The sequence below is a fragment of the Centruroides vittatus genome, unplaced genomic scaffold (assembly GCF_030686945.1).
Source record: "Centruroides vittatus isolate TY-2023 unplaced genomic scaffold, ASM3068694v2 contig_955, whole genome shotgun sequence".
Lineage (NCBI taxonomy): Eukaryota > Metazoa > Arthropoda > Arachnida > Scorpiones > Buthidae > Centruroides > Centruroides vittatus.
In genome coordinates this window covers 199,301-219,358 of record NW_027122634.1, presented here as the reverse complement: position 1 = coordinate 219,358, position 20,058 = coordinate 199,301, and the positions used below count along the sequence as shown (strand labels likewise).

The following is a 20,058-nucleotide window of genomic DNA, read 5'->3' as shown; positions in this document are numbered from 1 at the left end:
TCTCTAGTATTCTTGATTTGTCTATCTCGACTGCTTTAATAGAAACATAAAGCTTATAGCCCAATAATTCAGCAGTTTGTTTGTCTTTAATAATCAGATTTATGAAGAAAAACTTGCAGACTTCATACTCGTTTGTATCCTTGCCTGATTTGCACAACCTGGCGTTACACAGCTATTGAACCTACTAGGCAAGGTTAAAAATTAAGACAGCATAAGCACATTTATTCCAGATAATACAGGTTCTGACAAGTAAAGAATTTTTAGAGTCCTGCCACAAATAAGCTATGTACAAATAAGACATGCCATAATGAGCAAAAATTTTAAAAACTAATAAGTAGGTTTAAAATTAATAAATACAAATGTATTCTGACAGTTTATGAGTTAATTATACTTTCTATTTGCAAAATTTTCTCAACCTTAACACAAAATAAGAAAAAAGTGAATTTTTAAGAAATTTCTGGGATTTCCTGGAATGAGAAAAATTTCCCGGAATATTTCTCAGGTTAAAAAAACAACTGGGATCCCGTTTGAGAAACCCTAGTATCTACTTATAGAAATGTTTTATTTCAAAATAATTTTTTCAATAGTCAAGTCTTCAGCTATATATTGTGTTGAGTCATAAGTAATGCTGTTTTTACTAAACAATGTTTCTATGCTGTAGTATCTATACATGCAAAATATGCTAAAGAAAAATCTACTTCCAATTCATTGGGTATGAATTACATTTACATTTTATACATTAGTTTGAAGCTTATTTAATGTAGATGAGTCCTGTTGCACTTATTTTACTGTTTAATTTCATTTAAAATAATTAGAAGCAAAAATAAGCCTAAGTTTGCTCTTGCCATAGTGGCATTCCTCCCTGCCATTTTGGCTATTGAACTTACTCCCATTCAGTACAAAAATGCTCCTAAAAATAACTTCTTGAGTTGATGTTCTTTCATTGTAGTACTGTAGATTTGACTAGTAGTCATTATGTTAAAGTTTTTCATTATTCTATTCTCAATTATATAAAACAATATTTTTTAAGTTTATAAAACATAATGGTTTAAGCTTAAAACATCAATTTTCTTTCTTTATTTTTTAAATGATCAATATCTGTTTATTGACACTGAAACATACTTAATAATGATAATAATAACAATATATAATCTACAGTTTATTATTATATACTTGTAGCATAAAATATTCTAAAATTTCTGTTAGATTAGCTTTAATAGATTTTTGTTCTAAAAAAAATCAGTAGATTGTTTTAAAACTGTTTGCATATTTTTCAGAAAACATCTTACATAATACAGAAATAGTAATATAAGAATATTTTTGAGTAATTTACTAAGAGTTTACATATACATGTAAACTTCAATTTAGTGAATTACTCAAAAATCACATATTCTTATATTACTAAATGTATATATATATACATTTAGTAATATATATATATATATATATTCATTCTAAATTCAATAATGTGAACAGAAGCTTTTAATCACATTAATATGTGATTAAAAGTTAATGTACAAAAGTAAAGAAAAATTTCAAATTTCATTCACGTTGATTGTTTCAATATCTTCTAATTATAATATATGTATTATGATTATATTATTATAAAAAGAACATACAGACCTTTGCATTACTTTACTTGCATATTCATCTGTACAGATAGAAGCATCACTGCTCAGAGTATAAATTTTACACTTCACATTGGTGATATCTTTCAGATCCAATTCCGCTTAAAATGCATAAACATAGTTCTGTTACAAACAAAATATTTCTTTTTAAAAATTTGTTAATAACAGCATGACATTACTGAATTTTACTAGCAGATTTTTTTATGGATTTATAACAACAGAATATGCACTGTATAAATTCACATAAATAAATTAATGGTAAATGATGTATCAATGCATTTATAATAAATATCTAGGTGACCAAATTTTTTAATATATTTGGAATATTCATTGAACATTTAAAATGTGATTCAATTTTTATTTTAAAAATGAAGCAAATATGAACTACAAATAAGATTGGTTATTATAAAAGAGTTAACTAACTAAATACAAGAACAAGAAAAGAAATTACATAAAAGCAAAAGATATTTAGAATGAAAGTAAGTTACAAAAATAAACATTTTTATAGTGTGTAAGGAACTGAGTCCGAGCGTTATTTTTATTTTATTATTATTTTTCCATTTTATTATATTTTGTTTGGGGCTTATGTTTAGTTAAAACGAAGGTTCCCCACCACTCTCTTGTTAGTAACGAAAAAAAGAAGATAAAACAACTCACGGAGAAATAAGCGCCATAGGAAAAATCTTGCGCTGCCCAGTGGAAGTAAACGGTCCGCAGAAAAAAATGGAGGGGGGGAGTCCCCACACTCACTAGTAAAGAAATACTTGATAAACCATCTTAACATCCCAGAAAATTATGATAAATACTTTGTAAACGATTTATAAGCTTTGTCAGAAACTTAAAGCTGCCAGAAAAGAAAATTAATGTTAGCAACTAAGTATGTAAATAAGGGGAGTAACTCAGCTGAAGTGTGACGTCACCTCACAGTATAAAACCCGTACGTTAACCGAAGTATACAGAGATGAATTTCCAGAGAGGTGATTTCCAAATCGAGGCGACTTTGAGAGCGAGGTGAATTCGAAAGTGAAGTATTTTCTGATAGAAGTCCAGATTGATAATTGGACGATCCAAGGTGTTAAAGAGGAATTCGATTGACGATTTGACGATATCGAAAGGATTGAGGAAATAGGTTCTTCGTATAGTGAGGTGACGGATAGACGTTTAATTAGTAAGAGATTTTGTTCATAGTTTCTAAGTATTTGATTTGTCGAATTTTCAAAGGGGAATTAATATTAAGTTAAGCTAAGTAGCTGAGTTTATTGTCGGGTTGACTTGTTGATTTTCGTTAATAAATTTTGTTTGGATTATAGACATTTGTATGTAGTAAATTCTAGTTACTAATTAAATATATTTGAACTTTTTGATTTGACTTGATATTTATCGTTATTACTAATTTTTTGGTGCACGCTTAAAAGCCCAGGCCTGGCAAACTAATCTCGAATCCGCGTAAAGTACCCGTTAGGTTAACGGAAGTTTTACCGACCGCAGTTAGTGTCGGTTCCCTAAGATACTAAAAATAGTACTTTACAAGTGTATTTTTATTTTAAAATAAACAACATTTATTACATGTTCAATGAAATTTATAAACAGTATTCAGAACCATACTGACAGTTGTTTAAATTATAATTATCCATCATGAAAGTTCATATAAATATTAGAGACCATTTTTGTTTAATACATCATAATTTTTTAAGTTTTACTAACATATATTCATATTTTAAGTAAGAAAAAAGCAAATAGTAATATACTGTATATAATTCTCACAGACTTGCGATATTCCTTTTAATTAAGATAAAATTATAAGAATTTGTAGTCAAAATGCAGTTATAAATTTATTTCATTACAAAAATGTTGTCTTTCAATTCTGTGTTAATATAATAGATATAAGATAAAAAGACAAGTAGCAAATAAACATTTCAAAATGACTTAAAATGTAACTCATTAAATTTAACATCTAAAAATTCAGTTGAAATAACTCTTATTTTCTTTTTAATTAATGAAGAAAACTTTGTCAGAGTTGTGGAGAGATTTGTAAAAAAAAACTTTAAATTTACCAATTATACTACCAATTTTTCACCAAAATTTTTGAAGTAAATTTTTTTGTTCCTTCATTTATTTCTCAAACTGGATTAAAATTACTTTTGCTCTGATTCACAAAACGAAATAAAAATAACCATGAGAAGTTTAATAATTATCAGCCAATTGTTCTTTCAACTACAATAAAAATCTTCTCAATTTTATTACTGACAAACTAAACACTGGTTATCAAATTTTTTGATTTTGAGTGATTATCAATTTGTTTTCTTCTAAAAGGAAAGAGACTATACAAATTCTTATATATATTATTTTGATTAAAAATTAAATATACAGTAATCAAAAATACTCTTTCTCCCATTAATTTAAAATTTATCTTTCATTCAATTTATATCTTAAATTATTTTAAAAGCACAATGTTATTGGAGATTTTTGAACTATCTGAATATCGTAATAGTTTACGCCCCATATCCTATCCTATATCTGTTATTTTTATCTTTCTTGAGCAATTTCTCTTTTCATTTCAGCCCATAAAGTACTGAGTTTTTTCTTTGTAGTGATTTTTAATCTTACCAACATCTCTTGGCATGCTTTGCTTCCTTCATATACCAATTTGAACGGAGCTGAAAATTACTTCCTCAATAACATTTTTTACTTTTTTGGTTATAACCAATTTGTAAACTTTCCTACTCATAAAAATTCCTTTTTGGATTTGATATTTTCTTCCCATCTTTACATTCTTTCATTACAACTAATCTGGTTTCAGGCTTTCCTTCAGACCATCAATCTATTCAAGTAAGTTAATTGTTCATAAAGATCTTGATTCTTTTACACATTAAAGTAGTAACTACACATTTTGATGTCAGCTATCAGTTTATCTTAGCTCTTGTAACTAGTCTTTTATTCTTTGTCCTTCCTACAACATCAAACATTACTTACAGAAACCATATAATATCGTTTTTGTTTCTTTGAAGGAATACCTACCATATAAATATATTAATACTGCTAGCCAAAAATGCCACACAAAAATTTTGAAAAAACTATGAAATCATGCTAGAACTTTGTGGCAGTGATGGAAAAGGGATGGCAATCCCTGATCATTGTATTTATATCATGTAGCTATTAACAGTTATCAGAGTGAATGTAAAACTCAATATTTGAACTACTTTCAAAAAATTGTTCCCGATTTTGCTTATGATCCAAAAACCTTTTGGCTCACTGTCTCTAAATTTTCAAAATGAAAGATAAAATGCCACAATGTTATAGATGATGACAGCTGCAGTATTTATAACAACATTAAGTCACATTATTTTAACTTAATTCCAGAAGCTCAGTATAAAACACTCCATGCTGAAAATATTGATGCATGCCATTTGAGAAATACTACGTTCAGTCATTAATTTACCTTTTCAGCTCTTAAAAAAACCATAAATTCTCTTGTTACTTTCACCTACAGTTCTGATTGAATTCAGTCTATTTTTTTATAAAAGACTTGCTCCCTTGATGGCCTCTTTGTTCCTTCATCTGTTTCCCCAGATTTTGGACTCCGGTTATATTCCTCCTCAATGATCTTGTTCTGTGATTTCTGTCATTCCCAAAAAAGAAATTAATTCCTATCATCCAATTACATTAGCTCCAATTCAATGTTAAAAATATATGAAACCTATTTGTATGAATTTTTGTATTTTCCAATTACTTCTTGTTTATGCCCTGTCCAACATTCAGGTTTAGACCACCATTCCATGACAAGTAACCTCCTTGAAACACAGCATTACATTTTATCGAATTTTGAGCTTAAACTTCCTACTTATGTAATATACATTGACATTGCTAAGGCTTTTGAATCCGTTGTCCCTAGTATCCTATTCGATAAATTAGCTTCTGAACTTGAAATTGATAATAAAATTTTAATCTGGATTAATAATTTTTTTCTATATTGTTCTTGTCAAATTAAAATCTGACTTTTACTTTACACACTTTATTCCTCTAATTGATATCCCTTGGGGATCTATACTTAACAATTTGCTGTTTATAGCCTACATTAATAAATCCCTTTCTCATATTGCCCCTTCTTTTGTAAATGCTTATGCTGATGACAACTTGCTATTCTTGTCATAATTCATTGCAATGTGCTATTGACGATCTTAATGCTTCATTTAAGACCCTTAACTTTCAAATTAATACAAGTAAAACCAAAATTATGATTTATAGTCTGGTTAGAGCTTATCTCCACAATACTTTTCATATTGATAACCATATTCTTGATGTAGCTGATATTGTCCAGGATCTTGGTATTGGTTTTGATTCAAGACTCTCCTCTAAATGTCATATTGAACTATTAAATAAAAAATCTCAATCTGTAGGGGCATATTGTGGAAAAATTTCAAAGCAATTTCAAGTAAAATTACATTCTGGGCTCTCTTTTTTACTAATATACACCCTCAATAGATTATGCTCTACAATAGATTATTTGGGTATCAGCTCCTGCTTCCAATTTGAATAAATTTCTTAAGAGTTGATAAGGTTTACCTCCTCTTAAATAAACTAGCAAGCCTCTAACTGATTCTCCCGAGGTTGCTCATGTGTGCCTAAGTCTTCCTGACTTTTATAAATGTATCAATTATTTTGATCGAATTTATTCCTACAAATATTTTAATGGTCTCCTCTCTTCTAAATTTCTTTTTTTGTGTTCCTTCCTTTAATTCTAGAGATACAACATGTTTGTACTCCCCATATGCTTGTCTCAATGTTACGCTTAAATCCTCATTCTTCAGGCATCAAAAGATAGCTACAATCATCAAAGAAATTATGCTTTCGGAATCTTCATAGGTTTAAATCCATCTGTAAAAAACTCCTTTATGTTTTATCTATTAATTTTCATGCCATTTGTGAAAATGTTTTTTTATTTTGTTATGTGTGTTTAATTTTATTCTTTGGGCATGTTATATGCTTGTTATTTGGGGGTCAGCCATTATTGTCATTATGACATCACTGTATGTTATTGTAATAAATAAAAATAAAATAAAATATATCAATTTTTAGAATGAAAGATAAACTTGAAATTTCTAAATCAACTCTTCCTTCACATTATTAAATCAAAATCTTAGAGATACTTTCTAGGAATATGTTTTTTATTTTTACAAACTTTATTCAGTATTTTAATTTTAAAATGATTAACGTTTTGCCCTATATTTATTTCAATACTATCAAGAATGAAAAATTCATTAACACATTTAAATTATTTCTTACTGCAATATTCAATATTTTATTTTTTTGTTTCAAGAACCAGCCTAAACATTTCTCACCAGCCAGCATCAAAATATAGGAAGTTGCAATAAAAACAGCAACTTCCTTTACTTTGATCCTCATCAATTTCATCATTGCCATATTTGAATTGGTACAACCTAGTAATGACCAATTTTTTCAAACAAGATTTGTCTCATTTTTATCATGTTTTCTAGTTTACAACTGTAATTTTTTTAAGATTTTCTTTTTTGATACCATATCAATATTTATTTCATTTTTTTAAAATATTGAATCAACATCATCAATTTATGTATACTTTCTACAAATTTAAAGAAACTTAATAGATAATAAAGTTTAAGTTGAGTAGATTTAAAAGTGTAAAAAAATAATAGGAATAAAATCTAGTTCAATTTCATCTTATTCCCAAAGATTTAATTCTTGTAAGATTTTGCTGGTCACCTTAGATAATAACAGATAATATAAAAATATTATCAGAAAATGTAATTAAAAATTTTAAGTTTAAATTAAAGTTGAATGTCATGCTGCATAACCATTAAATTAATTACAAAGGGTAGTTCAAAAGAAAAATTTAAAATAATTGAAAGAATTTAACATGCATTAATTTTTATGAGATTAAAAATGAATGAAAATAATATTTTTAAAGTTATAGCAAATATCTGAAATTATTCTTTTGTTTTTTTCTTTTAAAGAGAATTAATTTAATGATTTTTTGTTTATTTTTACTAAGATATTTGAAAAAATATTAACAAAATTAATTAATTTGTTATATATTAAAATTGTCTTTCTTTTGAAATAACCCTTACATATAAAAATAAATCACACAGAAATTATTATATATCATCATAGTTATACAAAATTTTAAAATTAACTTCTTGATAAATATAATACGAAATATCATTATTTTCGATATTTCTGTTTGATGTTTCACTTATAGACTGTCAGTGATTCCCATTTAGTGGTTCACAAGCTTCAAGGAGTTAGTGCTAAAAATTTGCAATGTCACCAAATATTGTTAAATTATGTTTGGAGAAACAACTCCAGAAGCATAATTAAATTTACAGTATTTTTGATTTTATATTATGCTAAAATTTCTTCCTAGTGTTTGAACATGCCAAGTGACTTTAATTAAACTATCTTATTCAACATTGTCTAGAGAGTTATGTAACAGTATAGATACAATCAAATTTGGTATGATGACATTTCAGGATATGCAGAAGACATTTCCATAAAAAAAACACAAAACTCATCACTTTGGCACTTTTTACAAGCAAGAAATGTTTTATTTGTTTTAGACACTCATACTGTACAGAGCCATTAGTGATGAGAAAATACTCTTCAATGTGGTCCACATTCTAGACATAAAAACTAAAGGTACTGAACAGCAAGATCAACAGCTAATCATAACAGATCCTGTATGATGCTTCTCACATGTCACAACATGTATCAATAAATCACACTTTTTAAGTGTTGCCACAAATAAAACTGTTTTTTGTTGCTTGCAATGCCAAAAGTGCCAAAGTAGTAATTTTGGTACTGATTTTATTTTTAATAGAACTGTCTTTTATATGTCCTGATATGTCACTATACCAAATTTGATTGCATTTGCTAATTATCTCTCTACAGAATTAAACAGGGGTACTTTAATTACAATTACCCAGCATTTTATTAAAAATGAATAATTGTGTGTAACAGAATTTGTAAAATAAATACTTTTTTACAATATACTTTTAATTCTTAAAGTGACATTTACTGCAACAAATTGGTATAATTAGAATTGGACAAGTTTTCCAATTCCTAATAAATACCAATGAGAATTTCTTGAAGAGCTATATCAAAATTATTCTACATCAAAGTACAATAGAACCCTGATTACCTGAGATAATGTGGACTGTGACTATCTCAGATAAATGGACAGCCATGACAATTTCAAATTAAAAATTATGAATATAAGATTTATGTGTTATCATTTTTTAAGCCATTCTTTTAAATCTTAATGAATTTAATCATATAAAGAAAAAATTTTTTTACATCATTTATTATACAGATAATATATACAATAAGAATAAAAATGTGCATTATTATAGATATATTTTAATATGAATGGCTTGTCTCACATTAAAGTTAAATAATAAAATGTAATGGAAACAAATCATTTTGTAATACATGTTATGATTTTAAACTTTATTTTATGAATTTTATAAGAAAAATACTATATTCACTTACAGATTCATCTCAGATAATGCAAAATCTCAGTTAATCAGAGCTTGAATAATCAGGGTTCTAATGTATTTGATAATTTTAAATATAAAAGTTTTACATAATATACATTCACTCAAGGATGTTCAGAGTATAAATGTTGTGTTAAAAGTGATTCACAAAACAAAAACATTGGGAACCACTGGACTATGCTGTATCATTTAAACAAAATTTCCAATAGTTTTATTTAATTAATTAGTAAAAAACAAATAATATTTTAGCTTTTTAACCTATCCCACGGCAAAATTTTTCTCTATTGCATGTGACCACCATGTTGAATTTTTTCGATGTTAAGCCTAACAAAAAAATTTTTTTTTAAAATAATAATTGTAGCTACTGTATCATTAAAAATTATTTTTTTATTTTGCACAAACAAAATAAATATATTGAAAAATATAAAAACAAAAAAATTATATTTCGAAAGTTCGTTTTAATATAAAAATTATGACACATAGCGACATCTAGTATCAAAAATGTTCCAATGCAGAGACGAATATATTCGGGGTCACTAGGGCAGGTCAAATAAGGTCAACACGAAAATATTCTTGAACAACATGGGACAGGTTAATCATGGATGGAAATATTCTAAATATATTTATTTACCTGTTGCTAAAGACTCTTCCATTGGATGTTTAAAAGAAACAGTTATATGAGAAGTAGATAATGCAGTTATTTCAAATATCCAAGCAGAATCAATGTCTGTAAATAAAAATCTACTCAATAAACAAAATAAAAATGTTTGATTCTTAATAATTATTCTAACTAGAATACTTATTCCAACTTCTAACTCAAGTCAATTGCTGGATTTAAAAACAAAATAAGAATTCAATTACATTCTGTAGAAATTTAACTTATAAATTTTATCTCAAAATATTGCATTATGATTTTCATACATGAATTTTTAATTGATGTATTACATTCCATCTTATAAATAAAAGAAAATTCTGTTTGTAAGCTTGTATGTTTATTTGTGGCAGTGTTATATATGTGTGAGGCTTTTGTAGACATATTTATGTTTGAATTCTTGGGCATCATCAAATTCTATCTTGTTTTTTCTCAACTTTTCTTTGGGAAAATTTATTTATTTTTTATTCATATACATTCTTATACACCCATTCTATCATATTTTATAAAAAAAAATTGAAAAAGCCCATAAATTTCTTTCAAATAATCATAAAAGTTCATTTTAGCATCACTACCTATAGATCAATCTGCTATTGAAAACACAACACCACATTTAACTTCACATTCAGTTACTTCCATTTTGGAAAATAGTAAATTAATAAAACAATTATTAAGAGTATGTGATTTAAATAATGACATGCAACTGACAAAAATTGGCTGCAGTGGTATTACTGTTTAACTGGTGTTTTTTCATCTGAATACCAGTAATTTAGTTTATTACTTCCAACATAAAAATTTAACAATGCACAAATATTTCGAAAGTTTTAAAAAAATACCATTAACATTATTATTAATACCCATTTATTTTTCATGTTTCTTTAAAACAATTATTGCCTCTTGAAAGTGTTTTGTTATAGAATTCGCTCTCTCTCTCAATCCTTTCTACCCTGTGAGTATTATAAGAGGACCTTTATATCAAGCCAATTATGGACTTGGCCAGGCATACAACGTGGTGGCTGTGTAGGGGATGGAGCAAACATATCCATGACAGACTGCCTACAAAAAATTCCTGGAGTTTTCAACCTAACTGGATTTATTCCCACATTCTCCAGAGCAGTAGGCTGACATCTTAACTGCTTTGACTTCTGGCTGCCCACATTGTTCAGTTAAGAATTACTTTCAACAGTATTTGAGAGAAATTTTTTAACCTTTGCAAGTATCTCTATAAAATAATAAGGAACAAGTCTATGCAAAGATACACAAATAAAACAAAATGGATTTCATTATGAGAGAATCAGAATAAAAACAATAACATTCATCAACACTACAACAGAAGCAATTATTCAATGTATATAGTCACCAATTAACAAAATCACATATAGTTTTTGTATCTGATGTTTTCTTAAGATAATCTGAGCATTGCTGGATACTTCAGCTAGTATATCATAATTGTTAGAGAGACAAAAGTTATTTTAATTCTGTTTATTTTTTTGATATGGGGAAATTTCCCATAATTTAAACAGAAATTTTGTAACCTTTTAAATTTCATGTTATATATATATATATATATATATATATATATATATATAACATAATATATTTTTAATTATATCCTCAATTCAAAGTAACATCAATTAGCTTTATTTTCATTTTTCACTTTTGACACATCACATTGAACTTAAATTTAATTCATGTAAATCCTATCATTTTATAATGCTTGTTTATCTTTTGAATAATAAACTACTTGCAAATATATATAATCTATTAAAATTTTTCTAAATAATATTGAATACTAAGGTCAAAATTAGTTAAACATCCACATTAAACCTTTCAGCCCTCTTAATTTAAAATTGAAAAAATAATAGTAGTTATTCAAAATAATTTATTTTTAGTTTGTTAAGTTTTGGATTGGTTTATCATCACTTAAAAAGATGGACAATAATTGAAGGAGGGAATAATTTGGAAATTGAGAATATTCTGAGAAACAATGTGTGGGAACCTGAATTTCAATAGAAAATAATACAATTTTGTCATATATATATATATATATATATATATTTGATAATTATTGTTTGATAACTGTCAACTTTTACTTGAGAACATCTTGTTTTACATGTTCTCAATGCCAAAAGCGAAGCTTTCCTGTGACTTTTTGGCCTTCCGGCTGTATGCTACCAACTTCAATATAACAATTAACGGCCCCTTGAGACAGTCACCACTTGTTCTTCTGATGGTTACAGTCGTCACCCAGTCCTCTAATGGAAGTCATAGTCAGCTCCTTAACCTATCATGTTCACACTGTGCCTAAGATGATTAATGTCATCACCAAACAGGCTTCTTAAGTGCCTCTTATAAGGATTAATGTTATCACCAAAACAGAATACTTAATTGCCTCCTAACAGGACTAACTTTGCTGTTGAAACTCAAGACAGTTCTAGATTTCACCTCTACTCCCAGGACAGGGAGGTTACCACATCTACCAGTGGATCAACCAAATTTCAGATATTTATGTCTACATGCAATATCATGTAAACTCTCTCTCTCTCACAACCACCTATGTGTATAGGTCAGTTATTTTCAATGTAGTACGATGTATATATCATGTAATCCTTTTTTCTTTTAAAATAAATGGTAATTAAAAAAAATGGATCTGAGTGATTCGCTTCTGACTTGCCATCTCTCAGATCTCCTCCATCCTGAATCTGATCGCCTGCACACATGACTGCTTGCATGACCTAACAACAACACAAACATTAAACAAAAACAGCCCTAGTTGCTGTGTGGTGTCTTCTATTTTGATGTAGTCATCAATGAAACAATGTCGACCTTTTGGTCAAGTGGTGCAGAAGCATAGAGGGTGCTTCACACATTGTCACACAATGACATAAATTCAAACATTTCAGTTTTCCTATCATAAAATTGTAATTTAATAAATAATTATTCTCTTTTAAATGCATATTACTTTATCCCCACCTCCTCAGCAGTTTACTTATAATTATATTCAAACACCAGAACACTTGCTGAGCTTACTATTAATTTATTATTCAAATGCTTTCAGCCTATTTTTAATAGGCCATCCTCAGGAAATTAGAGAACAATAATTTGTAGAAAAATAATTTCCTGAGGATGGCCTATTAAAAATAAACTGAAAGCATTTGAATAATAAATTTATAATAAGCTCAGCAAGTGTTCTGGTGTTTGAATATAATTGCAGATCACTTTGACTAAATTTTGAGAATAATACTCAAAAGATAAAAATTTAATTATTTTTGGAGTTACAATTATATGAGATGCATTTTAAATTTTTGCAAAAGCATAAAGGCTTACTCAATGTGCTAAGCCAGATTTAAGTTCTTGTGTGTAGCATCTAGTAGTTGCTTGTAGTAAAATGATGTATTTTGACACATCCTCATCTGTAGAAGATATATATATTGGTCTTTACAATACAAGTTCATTGTTGCATCATTTTGAATTACATTGGTAGAAACAATGAGTGTTCAACTTCTTTTTTTATTTGAACAGTTACTAATTTGAACTCGCCTCAACATTAACAGTTCTGCAACTTAACAACAAACACTGTAGATAACTATCTACATGTACAATATTTACAGTAACAAAGCACTCATTGATAATGTTAAAATGACATAATTTGCATCTTACTGATGAGGCCAATGCCCAGTTTATGGAAAATGAGAGATGGTAATTGACAGTGTACTGGCAGGCAGGCATTTTAATTGTCACCAGAAAATGTTGCTTCAAGCCTGATGAAGGATTGTATGAGAGCCTTTCATAATTTGACAAATGCAGAAATGATTTTGTTAACCAAATGAATAGTTTTATTTGCAAAACCCAGACTAGTGGCAAGTCTGGGTTTTGAATATCCAGACGATAGTTAGCAAAAATCTATATAAGAAGTGTAAAATAAAAACGAGAAGTTCCAATAATTTTTGTTGGAATTACTGAGTAACAAAGAAAGATAATCAATAACTAAATAAATAATTTAATTTATATAGATAATCTTACTTTGTTTGCTGGTTGGACGGACACAACTTCCTATGACTGTATTGAAAAGCATTTGTTGTCTTAAAAATACTAAAATCTGTGGAACATGAGTAGGGTGAGTAAAAGGAATTGCAGATACTAGAGCACCTTGAAGATCATTAATAGCATTCAAGAAATAACAATGATGCTGATCTGGCAATGTCTGAAATTGAATATAATATTTTTCAATTAAAACCACAAATAAAAATACTTTAAGATAAAAATTTCTCACATTAGCAAAGTTTATAATGTACTAACTACATAAAGTCCTTGATCACTGCGGCATTCTAATTTTCCTTCTGACATATCTTTAATGATAAGTGAGAGTAATGACTGACAAGTTGTCATATCTGCACATTCTATATCTAAAAAATAATTAAATTGATTGATTTAATAATTATTAATTATATAAATTTACAGTAATTTTAAAATTTAAAAAATCTGAAATATCAAACATTCAAAAACATTTTGTTAATACATGTATGACATATGACGATATATATGATGCAAACAACTACTGGATAAATTTTGTGAAATTTAAGCCAATTAATTTCATCTACTAAGATACAGAAATTAATAAAAAATAATTCAAAAATTAAACACAGAAAGCATACTTGTAACTGCTTGAATTTTCTTGATAAGATTTGTTGCCATTGGAATAGAATTAGGAAGATGCAGAACAAAGCTTGCTGGTAAAGTTGTACTATTTAAATTGCTCAAAGCAGCAAAAGATGGCAGACTATATAATTAGTAAGATTTACTTTAATGTACTATACTTAAAATTATTTGCTCTTAAAAGTTAATGACAACTGGTTATAAAATGAAATTTATTCAACACAGAATATTTTTAAATGCTAAGATCTTAGAATAAAATAAAAGAGATAAAATAAAATACAAATACAAACTTGGTATACTAAAAGTAATGCATATGAAAAAATATATATACAGTTTTTAATTATAAACTGTTCTTTTTCAAAAACTTATTTCAGATAAAAATGAAATCAGAGAATTTTCTGTCAGCCAATTATTAACATACATTCAATTAAAAATTGTTAATAAGATGATAACAACATAACATTTTTTTTTTTTTGAATTAATGCTTTTATTTTATTCTATGAAATATAATTATTTTATATTAATACAAACTTTATAGTTCAAAATTATATATAAATAAACTAAATTTATTCAATTTTAATAAAAGTTTTTTAATAAATAGTATTAAAAGACTAATTTTTAAGCATAAATTTTATATTTAAAAGAAGTGAATAAGTTATATGTTATATGTATTTGAACATTTATTGTAAAAATTAATCCTAAAATATCAAAATTAAACAACAAAAAAAACATTAGTAATATGAATAACTAAAATATTACCTTAATGAAAACTATTAAGTATATTTTACAATAATTAACATTGTTTATTAACTTATCATTAAGACTAAGTTTTTTTAATGCATTTTATCAATAACACTTTATTCTTATATTTTATATAATAATCTTTTTAGATATTATGACTAAAGCATAAGAAAAGTATCACCATTAACTATAACACTCATTAAAATGTATTAAAAATGAATACATAAAAAAATTTTTACAAATAATTTTCAACATAATATATTCTTAATATAAATATATTTTCTAATAACTTAATCAAATCAACTGCATGATGGTAATCTTCCCATTACATTCCTGGACATATTAAATATCACTTAAAAATGACAGGTGATAAGATATAGCTGTGATCAAATCAGGAATAACAAATGTAGCTAATGAACAGATTGATCAAGATGCTTAAAAAGATTTTTGAAATTTCTGGATCGTTTTGATATACTTACAAAAAGCAAGGTCAAAAGTTCTTCCATCAATAAAAGTGACCTTACGGAGATATTATTTTGCCTAATATAGCATATTTGTGGAAAAACTGTGGCTTGAATTCTGTACAACAGAATGCATTCTTAGGAAGTCTGCTCATAAATGAAGACCTATGCAAAGTACCATAGTCAATAAAAGATGGAGGATATCACAGGCATTTCTAGAAAGAACAAGAAAAAAACTCAGACAGCTGCCTTCCCTAAAATATTGGGATAGTGGTGTTTGATCTAGAAAGCAAAGGCAATGATTAGACAAAATCAGCTCACTGTAAGTTATTGCTTCCAAGAATTCTTGGATGTAAATGTATCCTGCCATAATATCTGCCAGCTTTGCAACAGAATGGTTTAGCTACTGAAGTACTGAATGAATGTAATGTAGTACTGAAGAAATTGCCTTTAATCCAGACCACCCATGAAAAATTCTGTGCAGAATTTTTCATGGGTGGTCTGTCCCAGATATGTCAGACCCTGTTCCTCACCCACTCAACTATCCCCATTGTAGATCTGTTCAAACACATGATAAGTATATTATTGTATTATTGTTAATCATCTACGTGGACTTTACTTATTAATAGGACTTTATACTGGTGTTTAAAGTCCTATTTACTGATAATAAAAATAGAAATTTTGAAAAAGATAAAAAATGTGTAAATTTGATGTATGTATAACGTGACCATTTATTTTTTGACTCAAAACGGGACATTGGTTTATTTAGGTTAATTAACAGGTAGTCAATAAAAAAAACACTCTTTTAAAGTTATTTATTCAGAAAAAGTCAGTTAGCTTAAAAGTTACGAATTAAAAAATATATATACCCGAAACGTTTAGTTATATTTATATTTATCAGAGGAACAAATTTGCTTTAATAGCTGGTGATGATTTTAAGTAAGAATGAAACTCTTGGCGCGTTTTTTTTATATTCACCTTAATTATCAACATTACCTTTAGAACTGAAATTTGTAACTGGGTCTTCTCAGATGGCCACAATTTGTTCATCATAGAAAATACTCTTTCTACTGGAGCATTTGTAGCAGGCAAACATAAAATATATTCAATTAAAATAGAAAAGTTTTCATGCTGAAGATTGTTGGCTCGAAAGTGTTTGAATACTTCCACCCAACGAGTTTCCGTGGAAACATTTAGATTATTCTATTCGGTTACTTTCTGCGATGTAATGTAGTTACAAATTAACGAAAATTCGTCAAAAACTTCTGCATCTTTATTACAGTCAATATATTACTTTTCAATTAATACATCCAGAGATTTTTGAACCTCTTCCCATGCGGGGACCTTTTTTAAATCTGCCCAATAAAATATCTCCATTTATTTGGTAAGAAAGCAAGTCCACTGCTCCAGATATTCACGGCTTGTTTGATAAAATTCTGTAGCCGCCCTTTTCACAAACTCTTCATCTATGTCAGTAACACTATCTTTCGATTTCACTATTAATTGACGAACCATAAATGGAAGAAACTGATTGGTCTGTTTCTAAGTCAAATTGTCTTTTAGTTGATTGATTTCTTCTGCAGCTTCAATTGCCGATACTGTCTGACCTTCCAGTTTCAATACAGCTTGATGAAAACTTGCTGACAGAGCGTGTAAAAAATAAAGCCACAATTCGGATGTGGGATCTTCAAAAAAGCTTTTTAGCAACAGGGGACATTTTTCAATACTCAAAAAGTAGTTTTTTAATGGCTGATACATTTTTAAAACCCTTTCCAAGGCAGGCATAAAAGCAAGCCATCTAGTTTTGCTATAGCTGAGCATTTGTTGATATTCCGTTTCAGTTTCGGCGCAAAACTCCTTTAGAGCTTCAAATCGAATCGTGTAAACATAAAAAAATGAATATATCTTCACAATAATGCTTTCGTAATCTAAGGGTAGCCTGTCTGCAGCAGATTTTATTACATTGTGAATTACATGGGCTCCACATCCAATACCTATCAATGGCTTTTTCAGTGATGATTGCAATTTCGTTAACACATTGTTAGTTCCTCGCCTAGCCGCACCTCCGAAATTGACGTTGGCATTGTCTCCGCAAAATGCCACGACTTTTGCTGTCAAATTATTATCTGTCAACACTTGGTTTAAATAATCGACAATGATGTCAGAAGTCTCGCTTGGTTGGTCTTGGAGATCTAAAATTTTTACTTGCACACCTACGTAAGGTTGAAAAAAGCGCACTAGAATAGGGTATATTTTCTTGTTACCGTGGTTTGAAGCGTCGTTTAGTATTGTAATACAATTGGACTTATCAAGATCATCTTTTAATTCTTTCATTGCTGTAGGCGTCAAAACATTTACTACAATAGCTTCTGATTTCGTACGCGCGCATGTAAATTTGGGATCAAAACATGATTGAATTAATTTCGACGCACAATCATTAGAGTGAAAACTGTGGTTTTCTTGTATCGTGTGATAAGCCCAGACGCCTTCTGCCGCGGCGATATCCAAATTCTTTAAAGTTGGTGCGTCCGATTTCTTGAAAAAGGTTAACATCGAAGAACTCGAAGCGGCGGTACGATCGGCATTTTTATGTTTTTCAGACTTTAAATGCTGTTCAATATCACTGGCACCACCATGGGAAACGCTAAATTCTGTAGGACACTTTTCACATCTGACATCTGAGGGAGTATTTATTTGCTTGATAAACGGATATTTTGCTTGTAAGTTAACATTGAACGTACACTTGCTTTTCGGCATTTTAACTTATGATTCCAAAACAAAAGAAGTTTAAGTTATTTACTAGATACACGAGCATCAAACAACAACAAAACAAATATCGAAAAGTGGGCGAACGAAAAATCTGCCAAACAATTAGTCAACAAAGCGCGAGCGATGACGTCTTCGCCACTCTCGGCTATCGTCGCGTCAACCGACGACGCGGTTTGCTCTCGCACACCGATCGCGTCCGGCCGGCTTGACTACTCAAATTTTCGCGCGGTGTCAGAAAACGGGACAATTTTGCGTCCCAGAGTTCATTTCGGGGACACCAGGACTCGTAACTCTAAAAAGGGACAGTCCCGTTCAAAACGGGACGTCTGGTCACGTTATGTATGTACCTAAATTATTTGAAAGAGTTAAAAATATACTAAATGAAAAAGTGAATTTAATACCTGAAAAAAATAATTTATTTAGAAGATATTTATATCATAGGTCAGATAAAAAATTAGATTTAATGGAAGAAAAAGAAATTGTGTATTCATTCAATTGCAGCTGTGATCCGATCAAAACTTATATAGGCGAAACAAAAAGAAAATTTAAGCACAAGAATAAAAGAGCACATACGTGCAATAAGGGGTAATTATGCAAATTCTGCAGTCGCAGAACACTGCAATAGTTATGGGTGCCAAATCGACAAAAATACTATAAAAATTAAGAAAAAAGAATCAAATAATTACAAACGTCAATTATACGAACATTTAAACATAAAGAAAGAAATAGAATAAACAATAATTTGGGTCATATAATCCACCAATCCTGGAGCACCACACTTGATGACGTTTATAAATAAGCATAGTTAACAGTCTCCCTATTATAACACTGTTGAATGATAGCTAGTGAAACCTTGATGTGAGTTTTTTTCTTACATGATGTTATTAGATTTTAATAATTTACAGCCTTTATTTACGATATTTATTTAATTTTAATTAAACAGCAAAATGTTTAATTGTAAAACAAGAAATATCCATTTATACTTGAGAGTGGAATATGTATTTACAGTAAGTTTTTTAAAATTGTATTTTGTTAAGAAATTTTTAAGTTATACAGTAACTTATTTGTTTTGTTGTTACTTTTTAGTGTTTGGTAGTAATACTGCTGATGAGGGGCATGCTAGCCTGAAACACGTATAATATGTGTACAGAAATTATTACTACAGGTGATATAATAAAAAAATTTTGTTCTTTCCTGAACTAACTCTCATTACTGTGCCGATCTTTAAACACCAGTATAAAGTCCTATTAATAAGTAAAGTCCACGTAGACGATTAACAATAATATTAGAATTTAAGGACAGTAAGGCTTTTACAATTACATGATAAGTATGATTAAAAAGGTCCTCTTAGTGCTCACAGTGGAAACAGTAAAAAAATAAAATAAAATACCCAGGACACAAGCATAAGATATCTAGAGTTCACTCAGCACCACCTCTGATAATAATGTCATAGCTTTTGAGATGAAAAGTGATTTTCTCTGGATGGCCCAGCCTCAGATTATGGACTAGATAGCTGACTCTTTAAAAGTGTTCATAGTGCCCTCACTGGTAACAGGCAGAATCATTCATTTGTTTGGAGAGTTTGTTCAGTGAGGATGATCCTCAGACAATAATATTTGACT

General features: G+C 28.6%; 1 protein-coding gene across 1 annotated transcript in view; it reads right to left on the bottom strand.

Moving 5' to 3' along the window:
• LOC136985174 (mediator of RNA polymerase II transcription subunit 1-like) overlaps positions 1-20,058 on the bottom strand; it is a 72,474-nt gene that overhangs the window by 15,328 nt on the left and 37,088 nt on the right. Inside the window, exons 12-16 of the mRNA XM_067282382.1 lie at positions 14,465-14,589; positions 14,109-14,215; positions 13,833-14,013; positions 9,789-9,884; positions 1,624-1,729 (exon numbers count right to left, since the gene is read on the bottom strand). Coding sequence (XP_067138483.1) covers positions 1,624-1,729; positions 9,789-9,884; positions 13,833-14,013; positions 14,109-14,215; positions 14,465-14,589 — 615 coding nt within the window. The remainder of the gene's footprint in view (positions 1-1,623; positions 1,730-9,788; positions 9,885-13,832; positions 14,014-14,108; positions 14,216-14,464; positions 14,590-20,058) is intronic.